At 42.3% G+C, this 23,873-nt stretch overlaps 1 protein-coding gene across 2 annotated transcripts in view; it reads left to right on the top strand.

Annotated features, from left to right (window-relative positions):
• LOC137260599 (MAM and LDL-receptor class A domain-containing protein 1-like) overlaps positions 1–23,873 on the top strand; it is a 41,809-nt gene that overhangs the window by 5,910 nt on the left and 12,026 nt on the right. For both annotated transcript variants that reach the window (XM_067798193.1, XM_067798194.1), the window contains exons 6-32: positions 744–884; positions 1,254–1,516; positions 2,089–2,173; positions 2,892–3,083; positions 3,556–3,707; positions 4,228–4,344; positions 5,732–5,822; positions 6,739–6,876; positions 7,759–7,926; positions 9,335–9,517; positions 9,702–9,908; positions 11,167–11,429; positions 11,924–12,008; positions 12,583–12,726; positions 13,323–13,582; positions 14,558–14,648; positions 15,672–15,767; positions 16,033–16,170; positions 16,804–16,968; positions 18,002–18,184; positions 18,376–18,582; positions 18,963–19,225; positions 19,591–19,675; positions 20,187–20,363; positions 21,498–21,692; positions 22,002–22,163; positions 22,699–22,875. In XM_067798193.1, the coding sequence (XP_067654294.1) occupies positions 744–884; positions 1,254–1,516; positions 2,089–2,173; positions 2,892–3,083; positions 3,556–3,707; positions 4,228–4,344; positions 5,732–5,822; positions 6,739–6,876; positions 7,759–7,926; positions 9,335–9,517; positions 9,702–9,908; positions 11,167–11,429; positions 11,924–12,008; positions 12,583–12,726; positions 13,323–13,582; positions 14,558–14,648; positions 15,672–15,767; positions 16,033–16,170; positions 16,804–16,968; positions 18,002–18,184; positions 18,376–18,582; positions 18,963–19,225; positions 19,591–19,675; positions 20,187–20,363; positions 21,498–21,692; positions 22,002–22,163; positions 22,699–22,875 (4,428 nt within the window). The remainder of the gene's footprint in view (positions 1–743; positions 885–1,253; positions 1,517–2,088; positions 2,174–2,891; positions 3,084–3,555; positions 3,708–4,227; positions 4,345–5,731; positions 5,823–6,738; positions 6,877–7,758; positions 7,927–9,334; positions 9,518–9,701; positions 9,909–11,166; positions 11,430–11,923; positions 12,009–12,582; positions 12,727–13,322; positions 13,583–14,557; positions 14,649–15,671; positions 15,768–16,032; positions 16,171–16,803; positions 16,969–18,001; positions 18,185–18,375; positions 18,583–18,962; positions 19,226–19,590; positions 19,676–20,186; positions 20,364–21,497; positions 21,693–22,001; positions 22,164–22,698; positions 22,876–23,873) is intronic.

Here is a 23,873-nt window from a genome sequence, read left to right as displayed (position 1 = left end):
CGTGGTCTGTCTGATGTCTGACCAGTCTGTCTGACACGTTGCACTAGTCTCTCTATCGTGGTTTTATGACAGCCCATGATTGTCGCAACCCTGGACTGGGTTGCACCCATCTCCAGCATTCCTATCGCTCTCTCGCGCTGTACAGATGTTAAACGTGGCATTCTTGTTCATCAAATCTAAACGGTCGAATGTCAGAGAAGAGTTTTAGTCATTATTTATACCCGATCTTTGCACGAAATTTTCGTAAAAGCACTTTTGAAATTATATGCAAAAACGCAGATTTCACCCAAAAATCATGCTGCACGTTCATTACATGTTATCAGCCACGAAGGTTGGGTTTGCAAGAATGTTCCTATATTGCTGTAAACAATGTTTTTGAGTTTGAATCAGTTTTGCAACCAGGTTTGTGAAACCAGCGTTTCTTTTGTCCGTCAGTTTACTTTTGACTGTCAAAGGCTCAAAACAAAGCTCTTACACGCTCGGAAGTATTGAAACACTTCTGAATCTATCTCTGGTTTCACTCGGGCTCCTTTTCTGTTGAATGTGTTTGTTTGTTTGTTACTATCAAACTTGATATATTCAGAGACTTATGACCCCGCACTTGCATTTTTTTACCTTTTGTTGTTGTTTTATTTTTTGTCACTTTAATACAGCATATTTCTTTAAATAAAATGAACTCTTTAAATGAATTGAAGTCATTTTTACCATTTACTAAAATGAGTCTATGTTTCACTGTGTTTCAGCGTCCAAGCCTGTCACCTGCAACTTTGACAACGACATGTGCAGCTGGATTCAGATGAAGAACGACGACTTCGACTGGACAAGACATCAGGGAACAACGTCGTCATATGGGACTGGACCCCATGGTGACCACACAACAGGCAGTACGTCCTATATCACTCCTCTCACCCAAACAAACAATATGTACATCCTGATTATATAATCCGCCACTGCTTCTCAGTGTCACCAGTTCACATTATCCTAAATGACACTGTTGAATGTATGTCATCATGACCCAGAGGATAGTATCAACCCTCTTGCTATCAGTCACTGGTTTTCCTTGAAAGGAAAACACATCGACCGCAGGGATATCACTAGAATATTGATGCCTACGATACACCTATGCTCCCAGGCGGATCGTGATATTGCTGGACTATTGTTGGTACGTGGCATTTTTCACTCCTGTGGATGTGACATGAGAGTCCGGATATTACTGAAATATTGCTCACTTTTTTTAATCAAATGTATTCCAGAGGGGTACTACCTCTACACAGAGGTCAGCGGACAGACGGCCAACAAGACAGCAAGAATCCAGAGTAAGACCATCACCCCTCGCTTGGGGACCCAGTGTCTGTCCTTCTGGTACCACATGCACGGTGACCACATCGGCACACTCAATGTCTACCTCAAGTCCACTCCCACCATCGGCAGCCCCATCTGGACCATGAGAGGAGCCCAGGGCCCGACCTGGAACCATGCTGCCATCACCGTGGTAGAAGGGCATACGCCATATTCGGTTAGTAGAAGGTTTCGGATGCTTTGCACCCAATAGCTTTCACGTATATTTCCCATGTTTAATGTATGCTTACCACTAGTTGGTTGGTTTGTTGGTTGTTGTATAACGCCACACTCAGCAATATCCTAGCTATGTGGAGGCGGTCTGCAAATAATCTAGTCAGAAGATCTTCGTCTGAAGAACTGATCTTCAGTAACGGATGCTTGTCGTAAGAAACTAAGGGGATCGAGTGGTCACGGTCGCTGACTTAGTTGATATATGCCATCGTATCCCATTTGCGTAGATCGATGCTCATGCTGTTGATCACTGAATTGTCTGGTCCGTACTCGATTATTTACAGACCGCCGCTGATTAATGGATTTTCTGGTCCAGAATCGATTATTTACAGACTTCAGTCATGTAGATGCAATATCGCAGAGTGCGGCGTAAAACTAAAGTCACTCATCTACTAGGACCACTACAACTAGCACTACAACCACTACTATCGCTGCTACTGGTATTGTTAGTACCCGTCATATTTCAGTACAAATGTTTTATTTTTTTTTAAGTTTTGTTCAACACTCTTGTTTCAGATTGTTATAGAAGCTGTGATGGCAGGCGCTTTTAGTGGAGGCATTGCCATCGATGACGTCTTATTGGCAGATAATGCATGCAGAGGTACAGAAGCCGACCTGCCTCCGTCATGAACTTATAAATCATGAATGTGATGAACATGACAGAACATGGCATCTGTTTCTGTACAATTCGCAAACCTACCTCAGTTTACAACTTTTGATTGAAGGGAAAGGCAATGGCGTGTGGATGGGGTGGGGGTTCAGGAAATAAGCAACAAAATAATTTCCACTACCACTGGATATCTTTACTAAAAAGCTCCCATCATTTTAAGATTTAGACTGTTAGAAAAATGTTTTTGAACCACTTTGAATAAGTAACGACACCATGGTTGGGCTATAAAAGCGTGTCCTGCCCTATGACTGGCAGGTGACAGATACATGCAAAAGCAGCCATCTGTTGAAGAAGCAGGGACTGGTCTGTTCATCTAATTGAACTACAACTTGAAGAACAAATAAACTTTAGTTTTTGACCTCTTATTACCATATGAAAGACTTGTGGTTAGCCTTAAGCTGAACACCAAATTCGTTCTTTAAAAACTTGTGGTAGACTGATACTGAGCGATTAAAAGTTGCCAAAATGTCGTGCGCTTCAGTCTCGACAGCAAACGAACCACCTCACAGGTTACGTATCTCTGTCGCCAGAGCACTGGAGCGAAACGGAAGTGACGTCATGTGAGGAAGGATTTTCAGTTACTTATATAGAAAGTGTGTAACACGCTCATCAGTTTTAGGTTTGTGTAACTGCATACTTTTCTCTGCAGACGCAATGCCACCGACTGTCCACACCACTGTCCACCCAGGACAGGTCGTCAGGAAATGTGACTTTGAAACTACGTCAATCTGTGGCTTCACTCAGGACAAGACCGACAACTTTGACTGGACGTGGACGTCACATACGACATCCAGCAGAGGCACAGGACCCAGCAACGATCACACCTACGGAACAAGAAGCGGTAGGCGACTGTCAGGTTATACTGAAAAATGTGGACAGATTAATTATGAGTCTGTAGTGGGTCTTCAGCAACCCATGCTTGCCGTATAAGGCGACTATCAACTGTGATTGTCGAAAGAGGCGACTAACCGGATCGGGTGGTCAGGTTCTCCGACTTTGTACTTTGTTCACACGTCATCGATTCTCAGTTGTGTAGATCGATGCTCATGCTGTTGATCACTGGATTGTCTAACAGTCTCGATTTTTTTACAGACCGCCATATAGCTGTAATAATGCTGAGTGCGGCGTAAAAACTCGCTTTCATATTAGATATATATATATATCAAAATAACCATGGATGGAGACTTAGAGACGATTATATACATCAAACTACTGGGCATACGTTTACTCCAGAGCAAACTATTTCGAGATAACCGATTCGGAAGTTCGAGATTAGAGGGGCACTTCACTGTTTTAATCTTTTTGTCGATCAGGTCACTATCTGTACACTGAAGCATCAGCCCGAAAACAGGGGGACAAAGCACGCATCTTGTCGCCGACCTATCATGACAACCAGGAAATGTGTGTTAAGTTCTATTACTACATGTACGGATCTTCCATGGGAACCTTGAACGTCTATGTTAAGGTATATTTTACATATATATACATACATAAAAATAACTATCATTTATTGCCATCTACCCTTGAACATGTGTTAGAATTGGTCTTCGGGCAGCAGACCGTATGCTTGTCGTCAGAAGCGACTGACGGGATCAGGTTCGCTAACTTGGTTAACTCATGTCATCATGTTCAAACTGCGTAGGCCGATGCTCATAACTTTGATCACCGGATTGTCTTGTCGATTATTGGTAGCTGGAAACTATTATTTGTTTACCCGTTTGATGTCAAACTGTCAATCAAACATTCATATTGATCCACTAAATATTCCTATCATTAATGATGAATGTTCAAAATAGTGTGCGCAGTCATGTCGTTGAGTTGTGTGCAATCATTTCCTTGACATTGTCGGCATCTCCTAAGAACTTGATCGCACGAGTTATGCTATTGTTATTCAATGAACATAACTATTCCATGAAAACGTATTCCGACATGACCTTGAAATACCGTAATACGTATGTACGTTCTGTACACTGACATCGCTGCAGGACGGAAACAACACAGGTCGACCACTATTTTCACGTAGCGGTAACCAAGGCAACAGATGGACAGTTGGAGAGACGACAATCCCAGCATTCATTGCAACTTCCGCTTCAGGATACCAGGTGCGTGGTCGAAAACACTACTGTTTATTTCCCATATTCCGATACACCAGACCTAAAACCTAAACAGAAATTTCTACACAACCAGCAAGTATGGGCGTCGACTATTTGGATATGTTTTATATCTAACTATAATTTATCTAAATCTGCTATATAGGTAAAGAACTTCGAAAGCCTAATGCTGACACTGCGGCAGCATAAAATATACTGACGATTAAAAGAAAGTACACAGGTTGTGTTTCTTCCAGTAAGATATAAGTAACAAACCCTGTTGATGAAACGGAAAATGTATGTTGCAGCACACTGCAATAGACGTGTTTTATCAGCAAAATGACATTGTAACAATAAACAGTGACGTAGTGGTGACCACTGCAGGCGGTACGTACGATGTTGGGAGGTCAAGGTCATTCCACACAGCGGTCTGTTGGACCATGTGCCAACAGCATCAAGTCACCTGGTCACTGTGAATCGGCTCACGTGACGACCCAATGATGTGGAAGCGTCAGCATCCGATTGTGTAGGTGAATAACCCGCGGACAGCAACCCTCATGGGTGTTGTGACTCTGGGACGTCCACTTCTGGGTCGATCATATGTCTAGCCTATCATACTGATACGGTTAAAGAGCCGAATTATGGTTTGTCTTGTGCAACCTAATGTCCTTGCAATATGGCTCTTGGAAGTACCCATTTGTGACATTCCTGTGGTCCATTCTCGTGGTGCCGACGTCACTATTGGAAGTTTCTCGTGAGGTTTGTCAGGTGATTGTTCAGTTTACGCGACAGACATATTTTATACTCTCTGTACTAAACTTGCTCGTGCATGGAACAAAAATCACGTTCAAATGTTTTTGGTTGCATTTTGACAAAAGAAACAAGGTGTTTGCGTTCTATACAAACAATGATCTTCAACGATTTTACTAGTTAGAACGCATATTTGGGATTGCAACAACTGTGTACTTTCTTTTGCTCGTGAGTATATAAAGTATTTTCTCTTTATTTCAAATACTCGTTGTTATTTCAATTATTCAGGACGGAGTGGAGCGTAAAAATAAGAAACTCAATTATCTGGCTATGTTCTCCTTTCTTCAAGTTAAACTTGAAAATGCTCAGTGCAACCAATACTTCATAAAGCAAATGTCAAGTTTCGGAAAGACAGGTTAAGCAACGAGACATTTTGAAAAAAAATCAAAGAAAAATAGAAAGTATTAGAAGCAACAAGAAAATAATCGAAGCTACGAAAAATAGCGAACCGAAAAGTATGTATTAGGCTTTCGTTAAGAACAAGTTATTTAGCATCTTTCATTTTCATATGCGAAATGTGTATCGTGCAAATAAATATCGTTGCATGATAACGGGGTGCTATTAACAAAATGTCCCATATGGAATACAGATGGTGTTTGAAGGTGTCCGAGGCTCAGGTTATGAATCAGACATAGCGCTGGACGATGTCAGTTTCACAGTGGGTGCATGTTCTAATCCAGGTAAGCTGAAAACCACGGTATGGTAAAACGTTGAACGCTCAACCACACTCCACGTGGTTAGGTTTGTATGTTGACAGATATGTAAAAACAGTGCTATATTTAGGAGATTTATCGGAAGCAATCAATGTTGATATGGCATTATTGCATGTTTTGAGAGTGCACTTCACCATTTGCACTTCCTTACAACAAGAGTTATTTGGAATGGAATCGATGTTGAAAGATGATTGGTGTATGACATCTAATTTGCATATACGGTTTTCATTTTAAAACAAACAACTAGAAACAGATACTAACAAATGTGTGATGCAAGATGAGTGTCAAAATCAATGTTCTAAGAGATTTCTCGACCTCCTTGAAAAAACGTCAAAATCAAGAAAGGGACGACCCCATGCAATGGTTCAAAAACTTGCTTATGTTTTTCGTTTCAAAAGTTGTTTGGTCGTAAGATGTTAAAAAACATTTTACCACTGTCAAACTTAAGAAATGCTCTAGCTCGCCTAAGAATTGGCTCTCACACCTTAGCAATAGAAACGGGCCGATATATTAAGCAGGATAGACCAGAAAGAATGTATTCAGTTTGTAAAAAGCCTTTTATCGAGGATGAATGTCATTTTATTTGTATTTGTGGTACCTATGAAGAAACTAGAACCACATGTATGCCTGACAAAATACTTAGTCTAGTCTACATATCACAAAATTGAAACTATTCTTACCAACTGTGCCATTTGTGTGTACAAACAAAATCTCCTCATAGCATGAAATGATAATGTTTCCCATGAACTGTATGTAACAGTCATGTGCGTCTAAGGCCTCCCCACTTCAGAAATAAACTTGATTTGGTATTGTATTCACATCTGAGAGAACACAACTGCGTGTCTGTTGGGAATTAAGTTTCTATTATTGTCTTCACCAACAGGCGATTGCACTTTCGATTCTGGCTATTGCACTTGGTCGAACACTGGGGGAGATGAATTTGACTGGAATATGGGCTTCGGTATGACGCCTAGCGCTTCTACCGGACCTTCGCATGACCACACGCTCGGCACTGGACAAGGTGTGCAGCTCAGAAAATCACAAAGAATAATTCGGTTGGGAATTAACTGATGGTATACGGACAGTGTGTTTACAACATCTTTCAACCCATCTCAAAAGACGAGATGACACTTATGTGAATGTTTTAATATTCAAGACTCCGTGTCACCATCCTTTAGTTTTTGACAGGGCTTATATGTGTCAGGGGTAATGTAGCAGGTGCGGTCTGTCAAGGGTAATCTGGCAGGGGTGGTCGTTCAAGGACAATTTGTTAATTGTGGTTTGTCAAGGGTAATGTGCAGGGGGTGGTCTGTCAAGGGTAAAAGTAGTCTTTCCGGGGTGATTTGACAGGGTGGTCTGTCAATGGTGATATGACTGGGAGGGTTTGCCAAGGGTTATTTTACAGTTGGAGGGGGGGGGGTCTGTCAAGGGTAATGTGGCATGGGTGATTTTAAAGGGATATTCTCTCAGGATAATGTGCAGGAGGTGTTCTGTCAAGGGAGATATGGCTTGAGTGGCCTCAAAGGTAATCTGGCAGAGTTCATTTGACAGGTGTGGTCTGTCAAGGGTAATTTGGCTGGGGTCATGTCATAGGGGTGGTTTGCCAGGGTAATCTGAAAGGGATGACTTGACATAGAAGTGATTTGTAATGGATGATATGACAGGGGTCATGTGGCAGGGGTGATCTGACATTGGTTATGTGACGGGCAATTATGCCGGGCAATTATGCCAGGCAATTATGCCAATATACCAATGATTATGAGACATGGGTAATCTGCAATGGGTAATTTGTCAGAGATGATCTACCCGTGGTAATCTGTGAGAAGTAATATATGTGTCAGGGACAAAGATACACGTTCCAGAGTCTCCAAGGGTGACAAGGTTTGCCATGGTATGTTTGCAGGCAGGTATCTTTACATTGAAACCTCGGCCCCCAGACTGCCCGGAGACAAGGCGCGGCTGGTCAGTCAGACTTTCTCCCCTTCGCCCAGCAGCAACAGCTGCATCAGTTTCTGGTACAGCATGTACGGGGCGACAGTCGGTTCCCTCAACGTCTACATCAGGGTGCCTGGTAAGTCGCACTTGAGAAAATAGTCATGCATTGATGTTGACACGAACAGTATGGTAAGTACTGGTCCGATAACATGAGTTAGTGAGTTCAGTTTTACGTCGTATTTAGAAATATTTCAGCTATATGGAAGCGATCTGTAAATAATCGAGGATAAACCAGACAATCCAGTGATCAAAAGCATGAGAATCGATCTGCGCAACTGGGAAACGATGACATGTGTCAGCGAGCCTAACCACCCGATCCCGTTAGTCGCCTTTCACGACAAACATAGATGCCTTTTGTGGCAAACATGGGTAACCGCGTTCGTCACCACTCGCCCCTTTCCGTAAACTCCTAGGAGATCGCTATTCGGCTTGTCCCGGAGTAACACGCGTTGGTCACGAATGGGGTAGCTAAAGACCTATTTTACTCCTGATCTTCACGGTTCCATGAACGAGTGAGTTTAATTTAAGCCCCGTCAGCAATATTCTGCCCATAGTACGACTTGAATTAAGTTACACAGTTCTATGATATTTGCTAATTGGAGAACAGTATGGAAAAGAGCAATATATTGCCTATTTAAGAAAGGTTTGAAATTAGATACAGGATATTAAAAGCGTCCGACAAGGAAACAATTTATAGACTGGGGTCAGACGCTGCCAACAACACCATTCTGACTTAGGTACGCCCGCTACCAACATAAATAACCAGTTGGGTTTAAACCAGTTCTCAAAGTTTAGCCAGAGATTAGGAGTAAACAGATTATCTACACGCACTCACACTTCAAGGAGACAGATTATCTACACGCACTCACACTTCAAGTAAACAGATTATCTACACGCACTCACACTTCAAGGAGACAGATTATCTACACGCACTCACACTTCAAGTAAACAGATTATCTACACGCACTCACACTTCAAGGAGACAGATTATCTAAACGCACTCACACTTCAAGTAAACAGATTATCTACACGCACTCACACTTCAAGGAGACAGATTATCTACACGCACTCACACTTCAAGTAAACAGATTATCTACACGCACTCACACTTCAAGGAGACAGATTATCTACACGCACTCACACTTCAAGTAGACATAAATACACGTTAGACAATGAGGTCCCAGAAATAGGCTTATTTGATTTAGTGAGTAATTTGGGTGGTTGGGTAGCCCAGTATTCACACAAGATGGACTCTTCACATGGGTAGAATGTGCGAAGCCATTTTCGGGTGTCCCCGCGTGATATTTGCTAAAACAAAACAGTCACAAATATGGTAATTGGTACGCATTCAAATATATTTCTAATGTACCCGTTTGAGTGATAACAGTTTCATACAATAAATACAACTCTCTTGACTTTTCATGACTACATTACTAAATGTATGTAATGTATGAATGCTGTTCTTCACATTCATTCATGAACAGGACGAACTGACAACATGATCTGGCATCAGTCTGGTAACCATAGCAGCTACTGGTTGTTTGGTCAAGCACCAATCTCAGAGAGGTTCAATAGTTACATCATCATCTTTGAAGGCGTCCGAGGCAATAGCTACACTGGCGACATCGCCATTGACGACATCACCGTCACGACATCGACCTGTGGAAGTAAGTGCTCGACAGGTTGCTACAGGAACGATAAATAAATTGCTTTTCAATCATATGAAATACAGGTTTATCATTCTTGTATGTTTTTATAAATAGAATTATAGACAATTTACTCATTGGAAGTTAGGCAAATTGGTATGGTTATAACATTCTCAGGCTATAAACCGTTATTTGTTATACACAGTAATTCCGCCGAATGCCGCTGCCATTCCACAGACGACAGCCAAAGTGACGACACCGTCGTCAGGGACGGCAGCGTTTTCCTGCAACTTTGAAAACGACTTCTGTGGCTGGGTTCAGATCACAAAAATGGATCTCTCTAAATGGAAGAGGAGACAGGGTGTCACTTCTGGAACTGGCCCTTCCACAGATCATACCTTTGGCATCTCCCGTAAGACTCTTTACACCATTGCAATCACCCCGCAACTACGTTTTAAATTAATTATACAAGTGGATTTGATTTAATGGCACATCGGCAATGCATGTGAAACTCCGCGTACTATCATTGCAATCATCTTCCTTGACTACATTTATGTTTATATACTAAACAGCAAACCAACGGAAGGTTTCGAAACAATGAAAGCTCCAAAAAGTAAGCGTTCATGTTTATGTCTTCTATTTTAAAACTTGACAAAAAGTCAGCGTTGCGTTTCTTTTGCTGTTCAGGATGTATACAAGCAAATATCTCTGTAAGACTCCTTGCTGCAATTATCTTCTCTCTACTACGTTTTATACTCATATATACAAGCAGGTATAATGTAAAGATAATTGTGATAATAATATATGTTTTTTTCTCACTGTGTACATGCATCCCCTGGTTTGTACCTTACATCGAACCAAAGGAAATACTTACTGGCACTGGATTATTTTTAGATGACATGAAGCTCGAACTTGAAACAAACAAACAAACCAAACACAAAGACAAGCTGGTATTTTTCCCCAAACGGTGTAAAACATCCCATTTATTTGAGATCGTGACTATTTGACAATTTGACGTGACGTTAATATCGCTCTCAAATGCAGCTATAATCCTGAAAGGTGCTAATTTGTGGATGCGAACCTCTTTATCATGAGGAATCCCTTGTTACCCTACATTCAGACGTAAGAGTATACTCTGGAGTGAGTGAGTGAGAGTTTAATCCGCTCTTAGCAATATTCCAGCAATATCGCGGCGGTGAGCACCAGAATTGGGCTTCACACATTGTGCCCACGTGAGGAATCGAACCCGGGTCCTCGGCGTGGACAATTACCACTCTGGAAGGTTGATGTACATCAATGCCACCTTTCATTTGTATCAGTTATAAAGAAAGACTTCTGATGTTATCTTGTTTGGACAAGTATCTGGATCCAGTGACCGTCAAATATATATCTGGAACTTGGCATCTCTGGCGAAGACTCAATCAATGTTTCTCATTTCTTCGGCGTGACGAGCGAACACTTTAACCACTAGGCTATTCCATGGTGTGTTCCTCATAATAGAGAAGGTGATGTCCATCAATGTCACCTTTCATTTGTATCAGTTCTAAGGGAACACTTATGAAGAACTTCTTGTTTGGACAAGTATCCAGTGACCGTCAAATACAAATCTGGAACTTGGTATCTCTGATCTTGGAGCGAAAAATCAATGTTAATCAATGTTTATCATTTAGATGGCTACTACATCCTCTCTGAACCATCTTCGGTCAGTGGGAAAACCAGGGATAAAGCCCAGCTGTCCAGTCCCCTCGCCCAGGCAGGTCAGAGTTGTATCACCTTCTGGTACAACATGTACGGCAGCAACGGCAGTGCACTCAACGTCTACGTTCAAACAGGAATAGTCATTCCATCAACACCTACCTGGAAGAGGACTGGCAATCAGGGAACCCACTGGCTGATGGGGCAGTTCTCAGTGAACGTCAAGCTCCCTTTTAATGTGAGTGAGTGATTGAATGAGAGTAGGTTTACACCGCATTTAGCAATAGTTCAGGGTACCAGACATGCTCTTCATACATTGTACCTTTGTGGAGATTCGAACCGGGTCTTCAGTTTGACGATCAAACGCTTGAACTACTGGGCTCTTTTATAACGTAGGGATCATTCGATTTGTTGACTGTAACACCTGAAGTGAAACCAGGCAGCATGAACAAATATTACTGACTTGTGAGAAAAACAATGCTGACTGGTAATCACAAAGTACAACCATAACTGTTGTTTAAGTATTTTAAGCATTTTAGTTCAGCAATGTCCACAAAATAGGCTAACTTCCTGAAAGAACCATTCCGGATATTACTTTCGAGGGAGACTTTTGTCACTCTTGGCACAAGTCAGGATCGATAACAATACAAAATGATGTTGTCCCAAAAAACTCAAAAATACTGTAGGGAAGAAAACTAGTTCTGTTCTGACGACAGTCTCATCTTGTTGTAGGTGGTGATTGAAGGCGTGAGTGGTGGCAACCAAGGTGTTACAGCCATCGATGACGTTAACATCGCCAACGGCTCCTGTTCAGCAGGTGATGAAGTGTACCATCTCTACTGACCAAACATTGCTCATCCAACCTTATGTATAAGTCTTTACATATCCATAAGATGTTGAGGACTGTCAAACCTTGTCTATTGTCAGTAGGTCCAAATCTGGGAAATGATGGTCAGCGCAGATTACATAAAAGGATGGGTTTCTAGAACAGATACTAGGTAATTCATCACTACATTTTGAAAGCAGCGCAGTCATAGCTTCTACGCACTCTCGTGTATTGAAACACGTCATTCGGATTTAAACCACCTACCTTTGTTTCGACATCGTATTTAAGAAGTGCGCATCTGCTCTAAAGTTCATATCCCGAACTTCTTATGTCTCGAATGGATGGTTGCCTTCCAGTCTCAGTTCGACTCTGCTGGTATGAGAGGAATTGGCTGACACATGTCACCGTGTCCCACTTGCGTAGAAAGATATTCCTAACTATAACTCCGTCACCGTCACCATAAAACAGAAATATTGAAACACAAAACACCAACAAACTATAGTCATCCTGCTGTTCCTCTTGTGAGGCTATAACTGAATTCATGTAACTGAATTTGTTCTTTAAGCTGTCAGCACAACGCTTGACTGCCCTTTTGAAACGGACTTCTGTCTATGGACACAAGATCAAGGATCCGACAAGTTTGACTGGAATCGGATGCCATGGACTGACCAAGCCGGCGCTGGTCCAAGCGGCGACCACACTAATGGAAGTATGTTAAAGCTTTTATTTCTTACTCCACTGTTTCTTCAACTGCTGTTTCCGCTGATGTGTATGTTCCTATTGTATTATTTTTTTGTAATGGTTCAACAAAATCGGCAGGGGTTCGAATTAGTGCAAGCAGCCAAGCATCTTCGTCGATCACTTCCTCACTTACTCACTTACTCACTCACTCACTCACTCGTCTTGGTATTGAATGCATTGCGTCGGATTGTAATCGTCAGTTTTACACACCATTCTGGTCCTGTGCCAAACACCTGAGCTTTCGTCCCCGCAAAAACTGTGCAACAAAATCGGCAGGGGTTCAAACTAGTGCAAGCAGCCAAGCATCTTCGTCGCTCACTCACTCACTCACTCACTCACTTCCTCACTCACTCGTCTTGGTATTGAATGCATTGCATAGGATTATAATCGTCAGTTTTACACGCCATTCTGGTCCTGTGCCAAACACCTGAGTTTTTGTCCCCGCACACACTGTGCATGATATGGTGTAAATAGAATACTGACCATCCTTGCAGAAACGTCAAGCCACCCACACATTGTCGTTTTCTCAAGTAGCTTCTCTAACGTTGCTAACATTGTAAACAGAGGGACACTACATCCACGCGGGATCGTCCGGCGGTGCAAAGGGAGACAATGCACAGTTGATCAGTCCATTGCTGACCATCCCCAGTGGTCAGTCCAAATGTCTCCTCTTCTACTACACCATGTACGGAGAGCACGTCAACAACCTCAACGTCTATGGCAAGACTCACACCACAAGGAACCGCATCTGGAGTCGCCATGGCAACCAGGGAACCGATTGGATTGAGGCGAGAATTCCCCTTCCAGGGGCTACAGACTTTCAGGTTAGTCAAGCATTTGTAAAACATTTCAATTGTAAAACGTTTTGAATGATATTCCAAAGTGCGTTGTTTTCAGATAGCTTGTATCTTCTATTGTCGTGTGTGGATATGACGAATGAGTATTATTTAGACTTAGTAAAGTATGGCATTCTTAGTTTCAAACTCCTTTCACACATGAGAAGGGATGACCCGGAATACTGTCGGAAATTGTTGAAACTGTTGAAATTTCTGGAGATTGTTGGAAATTCCAACTGAATTCTAGAACTTCTCACTGCATCCCAAATGCTTTCCAACTATTCGTGTCAATTCTTGTAACATGCTCGAATGTTTTGAACAGGAACATTCGATATGGAAAAATATCGAGCTTCATTTGAGATGCATTCGAACTGCATTCTATGTATTCTTTCTGCATCCTAAATGCATTCTATTTTTACTGCATTATAAGTATTCTGAACATATTCGAGGGAGAATATAAAAGACAGGCCACTTCAAATCCTGCCCGGATGTCTGGAATGTGCTTCTAATGAGTGGGAATGTATCTCGAGTTCTGCTGGACTTAGGACTAGGTTGAATAATCTTGAATCGGAACATTTAGAGTGAAGTTGGAATACAGTTTGAATGTACCTGAGATACACCCTGAATACAGTCAGAACTTCAGGCCGGATCGCATGAAAGATTCTGGCCACTTGTCACTTAAACGACAGATAGCATCTGAGAGCCGGATTCTTACAAAGCTTAAAAATGTGTTTATTTGGATATTTTCTCCCAAACGCAGTTCTAATTTTGGATTTTTTTTCTGGTTGACTCTTGATTCCTGTCAGTTCGAAATAAGTGTGAAGAAGCCCTTAAGGTATTCTAATGTTTAAAGATATTTCTGGTACAATGTATGCAATATAATTCAGTTTTATGATAACATCTCTTCGTTGGCTCATATATACTGGCAAAAGAGAAATCTACAGCTTATTGTCCAATTGTCAGGTTGTGATCGAGGCTGTTCGAGGAGACGGGGAGAAAGGTGACATTTTCATCGATGACATTAAACTCATCGACTGGCCTTGCTCTCAGCAAGGTAACACATACAATATGTCAGTCAAACTCAACTAAAATTAATTCAAGCAAGGAGTAACTAGCTTTAAAACTGATAAATGGTACTTGCTCAACTAAATACTCACTTAAATGTTTATTCACTTAATTAAATGGTCCTACCTTTGATTAAAGCTGTGTCAAGAGCTTGTCTCTGTTTTACCTGCATGGTGTAACTGCCAAGAAAAGGCAACACATTATGATGGACGTATTGCCTGGACACTTTTTGGCTAGTAGTGATGTCAAGTGCTTACACCCTTTTTATTGTTATTGTGGTGAACCCATGTTTCATCAATATTAACAAATCGTTGCAAGAATCTTTCTGGGTCATCTTCAAACAGCTGGATTATCACGAGCAACTTGCCCTCCGGTGGCCTTGTTATCCTTTGAGTTGATACTTTCATCACCTGCAAAGTTTCTATGATATTGGAAAGGACTCTGTTCCGAAATAATGCCCTGTCTCATGACAAAATATGTCTCAGCCATTCACCGTAAAGTTTCACCTTTGAGTGGCTTGTGTTATCATTTCTGGTGCTGCTGACGACAGACCTTCCAAATCAAGACCGTTTTCAGGGATCTCCCTGTCTGCTTAATCTCTCTTCATATTTTCACTGATCTTTGGCGTATTAACTGATGATGTACTCATATCTTACTACTTGACCCATAAGTACACACCCAGGAGATAGGCATGTCACATAGTTACTATGCCCTTTTTCTACAAGGGCTTGTTCACATAACGCTCATCACGGTCATCGATTTCCGAAAGGTCAGAGATCCGATGATATTTTCGTACAGCACTGACCTCTCAGAAACCGAAAACCTTGTTCAATTTAAAAACTTAAAAAATGTTTTTGGAGACATCATAGAGCGTCTGCAATTAGATATGTCATTATGGGGACTAAGATTTTATAACAGCATTTCAGATATCGCCGGCTTGGTATCTTGTTTTTATCAGAGTTACGAGTAACACCTCTCATATTTTTAAACAAGGTTATGTATTTCGTTCCAGTCATTCCCACGAAAAGTAAGACTCTGCCAGCAACAACAACCACCACCAAACCGACGTCAACATCTCCGAGGACATCTACCACCTATGTTCACCCATGTGCGTGTACATTTCCAAAGTTCACTTTCACACACTTCAAGATTGGAACACAAGTCGTGTGACAAGTATTCTGACCTACTTCACTATTCGTGTGTGCAAAACAATGCTTGGCAAACAAAATATCCTTATTTTATGAAATGAGAATGTCTCCCATGACTATATAACAGTGATATGGGCCTAAGCCACCCCACTTCAGAAATAAAATTGATTGGGTATTGTATCCACATGTGAGAGAACACAACTCTATTATTGTCGTCACCAACAGGGGACTGTACGTTCGAATCTGGCCACTGCACTTGGTCGAACACTGGGGGAGATGAATTTGACTGGATTACGGGATCCGGTATGACGTCTAGCGCTTCTACCGGACCTTCGCATGACCACACGCTCGGCACTGGACAAGGTATGCAGCTCAGTAAATCACAAAAATAATTCGGTTGGAAATTTATTGATGGTATGATTAAATGAGTACAAGATTTACGGACAGTGTGTTTACGACATCTTCAACACATCTCAAAAGGGGTGATTTGACGGGGGTGGTCCAACCAGGGTAATCTGTCAATTGTGATCTGACTGGGGTGGACTGTGAAGGGTAATCTGTCAATGGTGATCTGACAGGGGTAGTCTGTCATATAATCGGGCAGGGTGGTCTGCCAAGGGTGGTTTGGAATGGTTGTTCTGTCAATGGTAATCTGACAGGGGTGATTTGACAGTGCTGGTTTGCCATGGTAATCTGAAAGGGGTGATTTAATAAAGAAGTGATTTTCAGGGATAATATGAGAGGCGTCATGTAACATGTGTAATCTGTCACAGATGATATCACAGGGCTTATGTGAAAGGGGAAATTTTGCCAGGGATAATATAACAAGTTATGTAACAGGGGTAATCTGACATAAGTAACTTGTCAGAGATGATATACCCGTGGTAATCTGTGAGAAGTAATATGTCGGTGACACATAACAGGGAGAAAGTGTCACGGACAAAGATACACGATCCACAGCCTCCAAAGATAAGGTTTGCCATGGTATGTTTGCAGGCAGATACCTGTACATTGAAACCTCGGCCCCCAGACTTCCCGGAGACAAGGCTTGGCTGGTCAGTCAGACTTTCTCCCCTTCGCAAAGCGGCAGCTGCATCAGCTTCTGGTACAGCATGTACGGGGCGACAGTTGGTTCCCTCAACGTCTACATCAGGGTGCCTGGTAAGTCGCACTTGAGAAACTATTCATGCATTCATGTTGACGCGAAGAGTCTGGTAAGTACTGGTCCGATAACATGAGTGAGTGAGTTCAGTTTTACGTCGTATTTAGAAATATTCCAGTTGTATGGAAGCGATCTGTAAATAATCGAGGATAAACCAGACAATCCAGTGATCAAACCATGAGAATCGATGGGAAACGATGACATGTGTCAGCGAGCCCGATCCTTTTACGACAAGCATAGACGCCTTTTGTGGCAAACATGGGTAGCCGCATTCGTCACCACTCGCCCCTTTCCGTAAACTCCAAGGAGATCGCTATTCGGCTTGTCCCGGAGTAACACGAGCTCGTCACGAATCGAATGGGGTAGCTAAAGACCCATTTTACTCCGAGCTGGTGAGTTTAATTTAAGCCCCGTCAGCAATAGTCCGCCCATACTATGACTTGATTGATGTTTACAGTTCTACTATATTTGCAAATTGGAGGACAGTATATAAAGGAGCAATACATTGCCTATTTAAAAATGTTTGAAATTCGATACAGGATACTACAATGTACGACAGGAAACGATTTACATTTTGAGGGTCAGACGTTGCCAACAACACCATTCTGACTGAAATTAAGAATAAACGGATGATCTACACGCACTCACACTTCAAGTAGACATAAATACACATCAAATAATAAGGTCCCAGATCCCAGAAATGAGCTTATTTAATTTATGTATAATAGTAGTGTGTCATTTGGGTGATTGGGTAACCCAGTAGTTAAGCTTTCACACAAGATCCATTCTTCATATGGGTAGAGTGTGCGAAGCCTTTTTCGGGTGTTCCCGCCATGATATTTGCTAACAGAGGCGTAAAACAAAACTCAGTCACAAATATGGTAATTGGTACGTATTCAAATGTATTTCAGTAATAATAGTTTCATACAATAAATACTCTCTTTGACTTTTCATGACTATATTACCTTCATTCCTTCATGTATGTTATCATACGAACGCAGTTCTTTAAACAATCTGAAAATTCATGAACAGGACGAACTGACAACATGATCTGGCATCAGTCTGGTAACCATAGCAACTACTGGTTGTTTGGTCAAGTACCAATCTCAGAGAGGTCCAATAGTTACATCATCGTCTTTGAAGGCGTCCGAGGCAATAGCTACACTGGCGACATCGCCATTGACGACATCACCGTCACGTCATCGACCTGTGGAAGTAAGTGCTCGACAGGCTGCTACAGGAACGATCGTCTCTATAAACAAATTGCTTTTCAGTAATATGAAATACAGGTTTATCATTCTTGTATATTTAGTAAATACAATTATAGACAATTTACTCATTGGAAGTTAGGCAAATTGGTATGGTTATAACATTCTCAGGCTATAAACCGTTTTTGTTATACACAGTAATTCCGCCGAATGCCGCTGCCATTCCACAGACGACAGCCAAAGTGACGACACCGTCGCCAGGGACGGCAGCGTTTTCCTGCAACTTCGAAAACGACTTCTGTGGCTGGGTTCAGATCACAAAAATGGATCTCTCTAACTGGAAGAGGAGACAGGGTGTCACTTCTGGAACTGGCCCTTCCACAGACCATACCTTTGGCATCTCCCGTAAGACTCTTTACACCATTACAGTCATCATGCAACTACGTTTCAAACTAATTATACAAGTAGGTTTGACTTAATGACGCATGTGAGACTCCGCGAACTATCATTGCAATCATCTTCCCGTGCCCGTGTGGGGAATAGAACCCGGGTCTTCGGCGTGACGAGCGAACACTTTAACCACTAGGCTATTCCATGGTGTGTTCCTCATAATAAAGAAGGTGATGTCCATCAATGTCACCTTTCATTTGTATCAGTTCTAAGGGTACACTTATGAAGAACTTCTTGTTTGGACAAGTATCCAGTGACCGTCAAATACAAATCTGGAACTTGGTATCTCTGATCTTGGAGCGAAAAATCAATGTTAATCAATGTTTATCATTTAGATGGCTACTACATCCTCTCTGAAACATCTTCGGTCAGTGGGAAAACCAGGGATAAAGCCCAGCTGTCCAGTCCCCTGGTCCAGGCAGGTCAGAGTTGTATCACCTTCTGGTACAACATGTACGGCAGCAACGGCAGCGCACTCAACGTCTACGTTCAAACAGGAATAGTCATTCCATCAACACCTACCTGGAAGAGGACTGGCAATCTGGGCACTCACTGGCTCATGGGGCAGTTCTCAGTGAACGTCAAGCTCCCTTTTAATGTGAGTGAGTGATTGAATGAGAGTACTTTTACACCGCTTTGAGTAATAGTTCAGAGGTATAACGACGTGGGCACCAGACGTAGGCTTCATACATTGTACCCTTCTAAAGATTCGAACCGGGTCTTCAGCTTGACGATCAAACACTTTGATTACTGGGCTCTTTTTTAACGTAGGGACCATACTATGTGTCGACTCCACAACCTTTCAGCATAGTTTTTCTTTCAGGAAAGGCGACTGTCGCTATTGGCATAAGTCAGTATCAGTATCATTCTGAAGTATACAAAAATACAGATTGATATTCAACTGAGAAATACTGTCAGGAAGAAAACTGGTTCTGTTCTGATTACAGTTTCATCTTGTTGTAGGTGGTGATTGAAGGCGTGAGTGGCGGCAGCCAAGGTGTTACAGCCATCGATGACGTTAACATCGCCAGCGGCTCCTGTTCGGCAGGTGATGAAACGCACCATCACTACTGACCAAACATTGCTCATCTAAAGCCCTGTATAAGACTGTGCACATGTTGCAAAATGTCAAACTTTGTCTGTTGTCAGTAAGATGAATTATTAATTGCTTGATAACTGTGTTAGAACCGACACACCGACATGTTATTCTCCCTGTTGTGCAGCCATTGTTCGTCAATATCCTTCCTTCAGCCATTTATGATGACAAGTCATGCTAGAATTATTCGTGGCACATTGCTAATGTGTCGTTGATGTGTCGAATAAGGTCATCTCGACTCGGGTTGTTTCACCCGTTACTCAGAGTAGATCTGGTTTCTCTTAGATTCATGGACGTACACGCCAACCAACAACATACCGGACGTGGGGAAGAGGTCACTACTGCCTACTGACCCAAGACAAAACAAGGGTTCTGTCGTATGTTCCTGTGGTTTAATTATTCCTTTTACAGGATGTTACTGAAATAATTTGTCACTCACGAGTCTATACTTCATCTTGCTAAGGAACAACATTGGACCAGTCATCAAAACCATCAGATGACAAATGTACCTTTGAGGACAGCATCATATGTGGATTCTCTCAAGACCTTTCAGACGATTTCGACTGGACAGGGAATGCGGGGTCCACCTCTTCCTCTGGCACAGGACCATCAAGTGACCACACGTATGACACAAGATTAGGTATGACACTCAATCCGTCCCTCCATAATGAATTCACAGCAAGTTGAAAACAAGTGGTCATACGTTTGTCTCATCAAGAGATCTGTTTATACAGAAAGATGACAAAATTGGTTGTTCCTTCAGTAGCTAATGTTTAATATGATAGCATCATAATAGAGTAATACTAATAACCTTCCTTGGCTCAAACAGCATATCTTAAAAGACATGAGGGCATGGCTCATTGCTTTTACTACCGTCTCCGCCATGCCCGTGGCTTTCACTCCGAGGTACGTCCATGGTACGGCCCTGATTATATCCATGGTAACTTGACTATTTTTGTTTATATCATTGCATTTGACAACAATGTGATTGGGAAGATTGGGGAAAAGCATGATAAATATGCGGACCTCACCTGCATCCCAAGTACACTGTTGTCAGACTCCTCATTGTTCTCACTGCCCTTGGTTTGCTACCTCCTGAACTCTTGGTGCAGATCGGGAGAGTGCCTAGGTTCTCCACTGGGAGCACAGCCCTCCTGACTGTCTGGATAATGCAGAAGGCTGTAGTGTTTGGGAGCCTTCATATTCTCCGGAACATTTCCTGGGAGAAGTCCTATTCGGTGTCTAGACTGCGTGTAGAGGGCCCTGAGCTGATGATGAGCCTTACCGGCCTGACTGTGCCAGAATCACAAGAACCCTCTCTGCTGCATATTTCTCTTAATCTGTAAAATATAATATAATATGTCATCTTCATTAGCGCACAGTCTCCAAACACCAAATGATTGTTTGCAGTGCTTTATTAGAATCTGATTAGTTTTATCCCAGATAATTCCAGCTGCATCTTAGGCGCTAGAAAGTTATAGTCACACAAACAACTCCCTTGATAAAAGGTGAGAACGCATGTATCAAATGAGCTTCGTAGTGGATCAGGACTGAAGTCCTAGAAACTCTCAAGGGTGAAGCTACCAAAAATGGTCATTCATCCAAGGACTCCTTTTTAATCTTCAATTGATTCCTTTCCTGAATTTGAAAACCAGGACCAAATTTCACCACACTCCTGTGATGACCCTAAGAGCGGCCTTCATACCGTATCATCATCGTTTTCAAACTTGCCAGCCCAACTGTTCTAACGAGCACTATCACTTACCTGATTCAGGTCACTACATGTACATCGAAACCTCTGAACCCAGACGACCCGGAGATGTTGCTCGACTGAACTCCTTCATATTGATTGGACCCACCTCAGCAACATGCCTCACCTTCTGGTACCACATGTATGGAATCTCCATTGGAACTCTGAATGTGTATGTCTTGAGGAATGGTGCCAGGAGTTCTATCTGGCAATTGTCGGGTAAGACGCTGTAATACCTTTATTTTTTGTTTCATTCCCCTTAGAATCACTCAAGACCGTGGCAGTGATGGTGACGGTATTAAGAAGCACAAAAGGTTTCATTCCTAGTGCATTGTTCTAATACTATCCGTGTCATTTGAAGCAAGCGGTACGAAAGGGCTGTTATGCAGAACAATGTTCTCCAGCCACGACAGCATCTGAAACCCGTTTCCCAGATTAGCAACATTTGCTATCCTTAGTCTTTCCCTATCATAAATTGAGGGTACATCAACGGCAATATTCATGTCACCCACACACACTCATATACAGGAAATCAAGGCAACTCTTGGAAGGTCGCGGAGGTCGCTCTCAACACTGGGTCAAGCAACACACCTTACCAAATTGTCTTTGAGGGCACCGTTGGAGCTGGCTACGAGGGAGATATTGCGATCGATGATTTCAGCGTGACAACAGGTGTTTGTTCATCAGGTGGTAAGTACCATGGCAAGTATAGTAATGACACCTTTATCTAAGATCAGGGCCACGTTCCACAAAACTAACTTGGCGATAAGGTGGTTGTAATCTCTGTAAGGTAAGTTACCTGGCAACCAGGTCCCATGCCCTGTCATTGAAGTAGTCCACATGGAGTGAAACGAAAACACCACATTGAACCGAAGATCATATGACGTCTTCAGGAACATAATTTACTGTTTCTTAGATGGAATCCCAAATTTTCCTGAACGTTTTGATCAATGCTTTTCTCACTCCTGGTAACAATCCTACTCTTACTCGTCAGTGCTCCATGTTTCAATTCAGGATGTTGAAGTGGTGTAAGCATCACATTTACTCAATATTACTGTCATGTTCCAGTGATTCCCAGACCATGGATCTAAGTTACCATCAGACGTTAAAAATGGATCTCTCATAGACATGTTTATCTTACTTTGAGCCAGCGATGCAAAGAAACAGTCACAAGATGCTACTGAAATAGTTTATCACTCACGAGCCTATTCTTCATCTTTCTCAGGAACAACATTGGGCCATTCGTCCAAACCAACCGATAACAAATGTACCTTTGAGGACAGTATCATATGTGGATTCTCTCAAGACCTTTCAGACGATTTCGACTGGACAAGGCATGAGGGGTTAACCCCTTCCTATGGCACAGGACCTGCAAGTGACCACACGTATGGGACGAGATCAGGTATGACACTCAATCCGAGGTCCACCCATGTTACGACCCACAGTTATGTACAGGGTGTCATGGGAAATGATGCTTTCAAACTTCTATAGTGTAGGCTCATATACAGTCAGAGAAGAATTCCTGCCAACAAACCTCATCTTGTCCTTTTAGAAAAAGCCAGTGAATTACTTCATATCACTGCACTTTCTATCCTTTTTGACAGCAATGTGATTGGTAAGATTCAGGAGAAGCATGATAAATATGCGGACCTCGCCTTTGAAATGTCTCGCCTGCATCCCAAGTACACTGTCGTCAGGCTCCCCATTGTTCTCGGTTCGCTTGGTTTGGTACCTCCTGACACTCTGGATAATGCAGAAGAGCTGTAGTGTTTCTGAGCCTTCCCGTGCTCTGTTTGGGCTGCGTGAGAGGGGGCGAAGGCCCTGATCTGATTATGAGCCTTACCACCTTGACTGTGTCAGGATCAAGCGAACACCCTCTGTTGCATAATTATATTTCTTAATCTGTAAAACATAATGTAATAATAAGTCATCTTCTGTAGAGTACTGTCTGCGAACACCAAGTACTAGTGATTGCTTGTGGTGCTTAATTAGAATCTGAGTGAGTGAGTGAGTTTAGTTTTACGCCGCACTCAGCAATATTCCAGCTATATGGCGGCGGTCTGTAAATAATCGAGTCTGGACCAGACAATCCAGTGATCAACAACATGAGCATCGATCTGCGCAATTGGGAACCGATGACATGTGTCAACCAAGTCAGCGAGTCTGACCACCCGATCCCGTTAGTCGCCTCTTACGACAAGCTGAGTCGCCTTTTATGGCAAGCATGGGTTGCTGAAGGCCTATTCTACCCCGGGACCTTCACGGGTCTAATTAGAATCTGATTAGAATTATCCCGGATAACCAAGTTACCTCTTTGGCGCTAGAAGGTTATAGTCACACGTCATACGTGCCTATATTCAACCGAGTACCCATTTTCTGCCAGGTGAACAGAGGCAGTTT

This window comes from Haliotis asinina, chromosome 14 (assembly GCF_037392515.1).
Source record: "Haliotis asinina isolate JCU_RB_2024 chromosome 14, JCU_Hal_asi_v2, whole genome shotgun sequence".
NCBI classification, from domain to species: domain Eukaryota; kingdom Metazoa; phylum Mollusca; class Gastropoda; order Lepetellida; family Haliotidae; genus Haliotis; species Haliotis asinina.
The sequence above is the reverse complement of the archived record's forward strand: the minus strand, read 5'-3'. Positions and strand labels throughout refer to the sequence as shown.